Source organism: Aplysia californica, unplaced genomic scaffold (assembly GCF_000002075.1).
Source record: "Aplysia californica isolate F4 #8 unplaced genomic scaffold, AplCal3.0 scaffold00254, whole genome shotgun sequence".
Lineage (NCBI taxonomy): Eukaryota > Metazoa > Mollusca > Gastropoda > Aplysiida > Aplysiidae > Aplysia > Aplysia californica.
In genome coordinates this window covers 387,623-398,074 of record NW_004797524.1, presented here as the reverse complement: position 1 = coordinate 398,074, position 10,452 = coordinate 387,623, and the positions used below count along the sequence as shown (strand labels likewise).

General features: G+C 39.5%; 1 protein-coding gene across 3 annotated transcripts in view; it reads right to left on the bottom strand.

Moving 5' to 3' along the window:
* LOC101853942 (zinc finger protein ubi-d4) overlaps positions 1 to 10,358 on the bottom strand; it is a 31,311-nt gene extending 20,953 nt beyond the window's left edge. For all 3 annotated transcript variants that reach the window (XM_005100632.2, XM_035970330.1, XM_013083784.1), the window contains exon 1: positions 10,300 to 10,358. In XM_005100632.2, coding sequence (XP_005100689.1) covers positions 10,300 to 10,346 — 47 coding nt within the window. In that variant the 5' untranslated portion in view covers positions 10,347 to 10,358. The remainder of the gene's footprint in view (positions 1 to 10,299) is intronic.
* Positions 10,359 to 10,452: the final 94 nt, after the last annotated feature.

Genomic DNA, 10,452 nt, shown 5'->3' with positions numbered 1-10,452 from the left:
ATCATGAACTTTTAAGTTTTGTTCTTGTTCCCTTCTATCCTTTCCTGTTTTTCCTTCTCCTCCTCAAGGTTCCCTCAAGTCTTCTCCTCTCCCTCCTCCTCCTCCTCCTCCTCCTCCTCCTCTTCCTCCTCCTCCTAATCTTCCCCTTCCATTGGATCTCCTGCTGAATAGTTTTCCCCTGCCTCTCCTCTGCCCACGCTCCTTTTCACTCCTCCAAAGCTTTCCTTTTCTGCTCTTCTTTCTTCTTTCCCTTGTCCTTCTTCACTAGCTTTCTCTTAGCTTCTCCAACCTTCTCTTTTCTTCATTCCACAGCCTACCTTTTTGTTCTCCTCTTTCTTCTTCCTTATATCACTCCCCTTCCCCTGCTCCCTCATCTTTCTCACCCCCCCCCCTCTCCTCCTTTGCCCTAGTGCCCCATCCAACTGCACTTTCTCTCCTTAGTTTTATTCAAAGCTCCTTCTGCTCATCATGTCAGCCCTGTCCATTAAATACCTCTTCACTTCTTCTCCTATTGATCATTTTTCCTCGTGCTCTTTCTCATCTTCCATTCTCATCTCGTTTTCACTCATCCTTTCTCCTGAACCCACATAAATTCTCCTCTTCATCCATCTTTCGTCTCTCCTTCTTTCCTCCATCTCCTCTTTGTTCCCCTTACTCTTTCCTCCTCTCCTTCTCCTCCCCCTCCTCTTCCTTCTATTTTTAGTTTTCCCTTCCTCCCGTCCTCTTCTCCTTCCATCCTCCCCTGCTCCTCTTCTTTTTCTCTGTGTCCTCTTCACCAATCCTCCTCCTCCTCCTCCTCCTCCTCCTCCCCCCTCTCTCATTCTCTCTCTCTCCCTTTCTCTCTCCCCCCCAACCTTCTCTCTCTCTGCCTCTCTCTCTCTCTCTGTGTGAGTGTGCGCACGCGTGTATGTGCATATTATGTCTTTGGCCCAGAACGAGATATTGATTCTTTCATTCAATCTATTTGCAAGCGTATTTCATATCATGTATGCATTTTTATACAGTAAAGAGATAAGGAAAGTTGATAGCACGGTTATCTTTTTAAAATTTTTTGCAACTACGAGACGAGAATTGAAAACGAAAGCTCTCAATATTATTGCCAGGTCTCCTTATCTGAGAAACTCATTATTGGTCAATGTTCCCTTTACTCAACTTTACTGTCTTATTTTGTTCCACACCAAAACTGTGCTTGTGTTTATATTTAGACAGATAGACAGACAGACAGAGATTTTAGATCAGTTCCTACAGTCAATTCTTTCTTTTGTTTCAGCCTCATAATCGTCTCTTTCAATGACATTTGCTGATGCTGACGCTAGCGTCTAATCAACGAGATGAGAGTGCTGTTTCGGCACTACCCCAGTTTCAACAGTTATTGAGCTCAGAAAATGCTTTTTGAACACCTTTCCAAAATACTTTGATGGCCTAACCTCAATTTCTCAAGATTACCACAGCCTACTGCAATGGCATCGACATTCTTCAGCACATCACACGACAGTTCGAACATTGATAGGCACTAATGGTGTAGGTACAGTGATGGAACATATCGTGAGAGTGATAATAGTGAAGAGGAAACTTTAGATGAGGATGAACTTGATCCTCACCCCATTGCCAAAAAGAAAAAAGAAAATTTAACCAATGAAGAAAGATAAAGAAGTAGGTGACAATGACGGATATGCGCTTTTTTATTCTGCCTTTGAGAACCCACCATCAAATAAAGTGCCAGCAAAATTTACAAGGAAGTGCAAAAGCTATGGAGGCTAAAACAATATTCACAAAACGTGTGACGGAGATGCCAAATCTCATCAGATGCTCAATTTTTATGGCATTTATGACTTTGAAAATGTAAAAGATGACTACACACATCGCATTAGCAAAAGTATGTTCAATGCCCTTCAGAGCTTCCAAAACAGCAACAACAAAGAGCTGAACAGAAAACTCATGAAGATTGAAAAACAGAGCAGTAACAAATGCCTCACAAAACCTGGACGTAACAGTTACTTGTGCTCATTAGTTTTAATTTTGTTTTTGTTCAGGAGCTGTTGGTTTCTTACCGAGCTTGAAACCTCTTTTGCACACAGACCCTGTAAGATTTTGAACATCTGTCAGTGAGGAACAGAGGCCACGAAACTGCCATGGTTTTGGGTGGCCTGGGGTGGAATGAACAAATCCGCTCTCGTGAGAATCACCGGATGCCTTGGTTTCGTGGACTACATCGCGCAAGTGCTGGAACGTCATGTCTTACCCTTATTTTCATCAAGGTGTTATTCAAGTAGTCATCCCCATGCGAAACACTGCATTTTCTCATCGGGCAAATGCCATTGCAGAATTCTTAAAAAACCAAATCAAGTCAACGTTCGAATAGTTAGCAGCAAACAGCCCCGATATGAATCCTACAGGTATGTGAAGTCCCATGAAACTGCGGCTGAAGAAAAACGACTTTGCCCCCAATTCAGACCCTTTGTATGCAACTCTCTGTGACATTTGAAATGAAATGACTGATAAATATGTCCAAAATTTAATAGAATTGATGCCCAAAGGTTTCGTGCACAACACAAAGCCAATGGTTCCTAAGAAAAATAACAATGAACACAATTAGTGTTGAGTCGAAGTTTTGTGTGGTATCTGTGATTGCTCTGTTTTCCGTTATGTTTGAAACTATCCTGACAAAATATCGTAATAAAATATTGTTTATTGCAAAGACACATTTCTCCATTCATTGGGCATTCAATATATCACCATTCGATCAATATTGATACTCTTCAATAAATGCGCAAGACAATTTTACGTTTCTTTGATTTCGCACAATTTTGCCAAGCCTTATTTTTTTAAGGTCAATTTTGAGAGGCAATATCTCGGGCGTCTCTTAAAATAGATTAAATAATGTGTCAGATGAAGAATTTATTTAGCTTTAAATTGGTATGCTGCATGAGTGGGTAATGCAAGGCTTTAACACAATGACTGGGTGATTACATTTTCAAGTTTCTTTTGGACGCCACTGTATAACGGTCTACGTTTACAGAAGTTTTGCACGTCCAAACGTTTAGGAGTTTTCTCTCAAATTGGGCTCTTTCAGGGGGGGCTGGGGTGGTGACACAAAAATCTATCATGCGAAAAGTTGTTAAGATATCGTCATGATTTTCGGTTTACTGATAGATGAAACATTATTGAATAGATGATTTTATTATAAATTTAAAGAAGTGAATATTTCTCAGAACGTTCGGAGAAAGAGTGCTGATCTTTATTTCTCTGAATGGTTTCCGGTCTTGTGATTTTTTGCCTATTTGTGAGAGTTCAGCGCCAACTTTCATTCTGCCATTCTGCGAGGCCTGGGCAGGAGCAAATTTTTGGGTCTAGATCTATTCCAATTTTCAAGAGCTAGTCTAGAGATTTTTAGATGAGTGTAAAAACGTGAAAAAGAAAGGTTTCACAACAGAATGAAATCAAAATTAGAACAGCCCATAAACAACCATCAAAATTAACAAATAAGGGCGTGTGTCCACCTGTCCGAAGAAGATTGGCTGTTTTAACCCTAAATGTGCGTAATTAAAAAAAAAAAAAGTACAGGATATTAATGTAAATTATGGAATCACACACAAGGGGCCTGTCAGTGTCAGTACATGTAACCGGTTTTGGTGGAACTCTCGAACATAACACATTTAAATCTACATCTATATAGATCTATAATTTTAATTCAGTTTAGATATGGGATCTAGATCTAGATTCTAGATCTAGAATCTAGAATCTAGATACATGTATCTGTATACATGTATCTATAATCTAGGCCTAGATCTATATAGATCTAGATCTAGATCTAAATAAGAAACACCGGGCACTTAGGCCTTGCGTGATTTAGTGCAAACGGGACCGCTATTGTACAGGAGTGCTATTGTTTCTTAACTTCAGTTCACGATCATTGATTCTGACATTGGGGAACAGCTCGCTGTGTAGGCCTAGTTAATCTAGATCTAGACTTAATCTAGATCTAGACTCTAGATCCTGCTTGAATAGCTTCAAACAGTCCCACAGCTTCTGACCGGGCGTACAAGCAGAAGGAAATATATGGCTTTAGAAAGCCTTCACTTTTGTGGGGCAATTAGATTCTAGATTCTCCTTTTTCTCAAAGTCTTAGAATAGCCCCATATGACTGGAGACACTTTCCCAAGAAAGTACCCACTGCTGTATGTGACAACATTTTCAAACTGCACCAATTGGTGGCTGCTCCTCTTTTTGGACTTAATATTATGAGCACACATAGGTGGTGCAATGTTTGAGTTATATAGGCCTAACTACCTGGAAGCAAAACTGAAAGGAAGTGGTCAATGTCATCTTTACAGTTCATACCAGGACTGGTCAGAGGACTTTATTTACCATTATTAGGCAAAAAGTATGTGCAAAAATCTTGGGGGTAGGGGGCAGGATTGTCTCTAGTGATTGCTTTTTTCCTTTTATAGCTGCAAAAAGGTTTACAGATTTAGCATGTTGCTGAATAAATACTTACCACCACCCTTTCAGTATCCTTGACCAGAATCAAAAGGGCTTGAATTATTTGTATCCAGTCTTTATTAATGCTAGGTAGGGTTTTTGATGTGTTTTTTGTGTTTCTTTGTTTGTTTTATTTTTATTTTATTTTGGGGGGTTTCATTGCCATATTTCAAATTGTTTCAACCAACCAATGTTATATTTCAAGAGGGGAATGTGGGGTGAAGTTGGTTTGATACAATGCTTGTAAATTGCAGATGACTTGTTTGTATTTGTAGTGAAACATTGAAGAAACTGTCAAACCTGCTATGAAAAGGGATGTGGCAGAAACAGATTTACTTGGCAGAGGAATGCCATCCTAGCAGCAACTTAATTGTGGACCAGAACATGAGCTACAACAACTGCAAAAGCAGAATCTTTCAAGTCTTAGAATTATACTATTTGTGAAGAATGGTGTGATGATTTAATCAACACATTATTATGAGTGGCATTTATATAACTATAACATGAACAACAGACACACATGCATCACATTCACTGGCACAGTATAGACAACAAAGTTATAGATCATAGTGACCACTAAGAAAAGAATTTGTTGAGTTTTTCTTCCTCTCAATGTTATGCTTTTCTCTAATTAATAGTAGGCCTACTTTATTGAAGGGTTCTCATACTCAGAGTCATAGAGTCTAGTATTGTTGTTCTTTTTATTGTTGTTCATTCTTTGATGTGATACAACTAATAATTATAACCTAAGCAATCCAGAACCATGGATTTGACAGCTTACCCCAGTTAGCCTTTCCAGTGACATAGAGTCTCCATTCTACATGATGTGTATCACTTTGTTTTATTTTGATTTCCAAATGAAATTCAATTTTGTTTTAAAACGTAGGCTGTAGTATAAGTATAAGTATAGGTGCCTATATATTACTTAGGGCCTACCTTGTTAACAAACACAATGTGATGAAGTTTCACTTCTATTATCCAGTATATATATATATACACACATACTTTTAACAAATTTCATAGCTTATTCTTGGCTGAATAAATGAACAAGATTTTTAAAAAAGAAAAATTTACTTGTGAAAATGATGTTTGAGATTGAGGAATTTCCATGTTGTAAAAGAGCATGAGTCTTTCTAAGTCCTTTTGTGGTGGTTTGTTTCTGTCTAGAGTACGGGGATTGGGAACTTTGAATAACACAGGTATGGCTGTATTGCACCTTCAGTTGGTTTACCTTAGCACCAAGAAACTGAGAGTCTGCAAAGTACCCAAGACTCAGAGCAGAGAACTGTCTCAGAAAAGAAACATTCTTGTGACTTGCTCAGCAGATCTTGTCTTCACCCTCGTCTGGCACCTCAGACCGTATCTTTAGTTTTTTCAAAATATCCAATCTATTGCATATTCTGTTAGTAGAGAACAGTTCATTGCAGAGCACCACTGGCTATTCTGTCGTTTTTAAACTGTAATATAATCTAATGTACTTCTACCGTTTCGTAAACTCCTAGATCTAGATCTAAATCTACATCATCATGTCACTGAACATGTTCAACTCACTACCGCTTTCCATTCATTAAAATCTTTTTTCCCAACTCACTATATTCAAAATGTGAACAAAAACCAGTCAAAATAAATACCAAACAGTTTATACGATAAAAGAAAAAACCCAAGGCAAAACTGCCATTATGAAATTCAAAGTAGATTTAGGCATCTATTTCAGCGAGTTGAACAGTGCGCTCTTTCTTCCTGTTGTTTGTTTACGCTTTAAACGCGCACCTAGCTGGTTACCAAGGGGAGCCAGTTGGAACGAAAATGAGGCTGTTGTCTCGTCTTGTCTTACTCCGTCTTGGGTTACACTAGATACAACATCCCCCCCCCCCCCCCACTTTTTCCCCAACAAAAAAAATAATTAATAGAAAAACAACACATCAGAACAATAACAAGAAAAAAAAATTACACACTACCAACAAAATAAAACACCACAAAGAGGGAAAAATAAAAGAGGAACAGCAATACAAATCCTATAAAACTGTAACGTATTCAACCAATCAACGTGGTGACAACAAGTGAGAAAGAGACGAAGTGAAGCTAAGTGAACTTTCTTTCAAAAGTAAAGAGGTTCGGTTTCTTTTTTTTTTTAAATTTGACTTTTATTCCCCGATTCGGGGACCCAAAAAATGCAAAAAAATCGAGCCACGATTGATTGGTTGCGGCCGCGGCAAACGCAGATGCTAGTTCTATGTGTCGTTATCAATAATCCTCCATAGATCTAGACCTAGACAGCACACGAGTGAACACAACATATTAAGTTTAAGAGCAGCATCCTTCATAGGCAACACGTCATATCTGTAGCGAAAAACTGTTTGGAACTGTAGCATTTCTAAAACTTTATATAAATATTTACTGCGGACATTTTTTGGACCGATTGAACCATATTGTAGCAATGACAATGAAAAATTAAATTTTCATCCAAATTGCTTTAAAATGGGCTTAAATGAAAATAGAGTAAATTCTAAGAACTATGGTTTTTAAATTTAAAAAATCCATTGATAAATAAAAAAGTTATTGGGATTTTTGTTTGCAAAATGTTGAAGGACCTTCTTTTAGGAAAAAATCGCCAAAATGTGGGACATGTTTTGATGTATTTTGAGGAAAAACTGTTCATAAGTCAGTAATGAATTGGAGCATATGAATGAAACTTGGCATCTTCATGTGATTTTTAGTGCAGAATCTAGTTCTGCTATCACTTTTTCGATGTCTTTATTACTTTGGATCTTAAAGAGTGATATTTGAGTGAAATTTGTTGAATTGCGTGACATCATTTTTACCTCGACGCGATCACCCCTTCTAAAACTCAGTAAAGCGCTATCGGAAAAACCCGCAATGTAGTCATAGGTGACCTATTTAGTTATAGGCAGCCAATCACATGCTGCCTTGCGATCACGCGCCTCTTGCATGCCGGCACCTCGGGTTTGGAATGCGTGATCTAGTTTCCAGCTCTAGTGTTTATCAATGGATTGGTGGTAATTTTAAGTTGATACGTAAAATACTACTAAACGCAGAGATCTGAAATTTTACAGCAATAAAGAAGACATGTGGGACGCTTGTGTGGTCGGCGATCAACCCGCAGCTCCGCTTGGTTTTCGAACCGCAGAGGAAATTCGCACAAACACGTCAATATCTCCAGTTCTAGTAATCGTTCGAGATTGTACGCTGGCATGTCATTAGATTAACCTTTCCTCTGATTGGTTGCCGAGTTTCATTTATTTTCGTCTAGGAGTTTTCCCGTAACTATACTTAGAAGAGAGTCACTTCTGATTCCGAGCGGCCCAAAAATTACCCCTCGCGCGGAGGCCGATTTCCGGCCCAAGGCACAGCGGGCGATTGGCACTGTTACATATATTGTATACGAACAATCTTTGTTAGGCCTATAATATTATAGATCTTCCAAAATTTGCGGGAAAGGATGTGATTTCACGAGTGTTCGTAGAAATAGTGCCCAGCTTTATTTTCCCGAACATTCTGAGAAATAGTGCCCAGCTCTATTTTCCCGAACGCTCGGAGAAATAGTGCCGGCCTAAATTTAATCTGTTGTTGTGATCAGAGATTTTTGTGGTCAAAATATTCCCATATTTAGGACCTCGATTCTGGAAAAGTTTTTCCTCCTACATCAAAAATGCCAAGTCCATCCTCTAAAACAGCCACAGAAGGCTGCAAAACCACTTATTGTAAAATTTAAAATCATTTATAACCTTATAATAGATATTCTAGAAATGTGTGCATTTAGCAATGACAATGAAAAATTAAATTTTCATCCAAATTGCTTAAAAATGGACTTAAATGAAAATAGAGTAAATTCTAAGAACTATGGTTTTAAAAAATTAAAAATCCATTGATAAATAAAAAAGTTATTGGGATTTTTGTTTGCAAAATGTTGGAGGACCTTCATATATAGGAAAAAATCGCCAAAATGTGGGACATGTTTTGATGTATTTTGAGGAAAAACTGTTCATAAGTCAGTAATGAATTGGAGCATATGAATGAAACTTGGCATCTCCATGTGATTTTTAGTGCCGAATCTAGTTCTGCTATCACTTTTTCGATGTCTTCATTACTTTGGATCTTAAAGACTGATATTTGCGTGAAATTTGTTGAATTGCGTGACATCGTTTTTACGGCGACGCGATCACCCCTTCTAAAACTCAGTAAAGCGCTATCGGGAAAACCCGCGATGTAGTCATCGGTGACCCATTTGGTTATAGGCAGCCAATCACATGCCGCCTAGCGATCACGCGCCTCTTGCGTGCCGGCACCTCGCGTTTGGAATGCGCTATCAAGTTTCTAGATCTAGGGTTTTATCAATGGATGGGTGGTAATTTTAAGTTGGTACGGAAAATCTACTAAACGCAGAGATCTGAAATTTTACAGCAATAAAGAAGACATGTGGGGCGCTTGTGTGGTTGGCGATCAACCCGCAGCTCCGCCTAGTTTTCGAACCGCAGAGGAAATTCACACAAACACGGCAATATCTCCGGTTCTAGTAATCGTTCGGGATTGTACGCTGGCATGTCGTTAGTTTAACCTTTCCTCTAGTTGGTTGCCGAGTTTCATTTATTTTTGTCCAGGAGTTTTCCCGTAACTAAACTTAGAAGAGAATCACTTCTGATTCCGAGCGGCCCAAAAAATACCCCTCGCGCGGAGGCCGATTTCCGGCACAAGGCGCAGCGGGCGATTGGCATTGCTAGTGCATTTTATATGACATTCCAATGGCAGGCATAACCATAGCAACAAAAGAATTTTAAAAATTTTACTTCATGACTTAATTCTCCACTCTTTTTATATTGATGCTACTCAATGATGCTACCACATTTTCAACCGGCAGTGGACGCTCCGTCTAAACGAAGCTTGAGTGCTGTGAACGTAGCCTCAACAACAGCGCCTGCAAACTGCATTCAGGGCGCCGTGAACGTAGCCTGCCAACTACATTCACGGCGCCGTGAACCTAGCCTGCAGACTACGTTCACGGCGCCGTGAACGTAGCCACTGCGAATTAAATAAGAATAGTGGACCACATGATTAGATCGAGCAATTAGCCTCAAGGTGTCAGGGTCATGGGTCAAAGGGCACGGTAGCATGGTCATGATGACTGAAAAACCCGGTATGAGACGTCAGTCAATTGTGGGCTGTCGAAGGGTGAGGACGTGTCGTTGAAAACTAGAAACTGACTGAGTCAGTGACTGAGTACGAGTAAGACTAGGAGAGTGAGTAGTAGGGGAGCTCGGGAAGGAAGAATAGCCGGCCACTAGGCACCAGGGACGCATAGCGAAAGTAGTTCCGACTGGTGATCCGGTAAAGTACTTAATCTTACTGTATCATCTGGGTGATCTTGTAGTTCCGTTCGTTAAAGTCCACGATCCATTTGTTTACATTCAGAGAAGAAATCCAGAAGTCTTGAAGACCAAATACTATTTGAATTAGGCTACACAAAGAGCAGGGATGCAACCTAACTGCAAAACATCAAATTAGGATAAAATTCAGGGGGGCATGCCCCCCTGAACCCCCCCACCTCCATATTGCCCCCCTGCTTGACTTTAACGAACGAAAGTACAAAATCGCCTATCATCTGTACTGACCTGGCACTGCTGGAGCTGTTTCTTCAGCACTCCGACGGACTGATGGACTGATCATCACAATCACACCTCTGCCTCTACCACCAATTTCAACACCTAAATGAATAGGGTGGAGCACAAGGCAATTCACCCAAAATAAGTTCAAAACAAAACGTACCGCTAATTGACAAGCAATTCAGACAAAGAAACTTACCAATGCAGAATCACTGGGCCTGGACCTTCGCTTTCTTCCGACGCCATTTTGAAAAAGTAATTGCAAAAGTACAAAGTACAAACGAAGCCTTGAAAGGTCTAATGCACGAAGCAATCTTGCATTTTTAACTTTTATAAATGACACTAAAAAGCT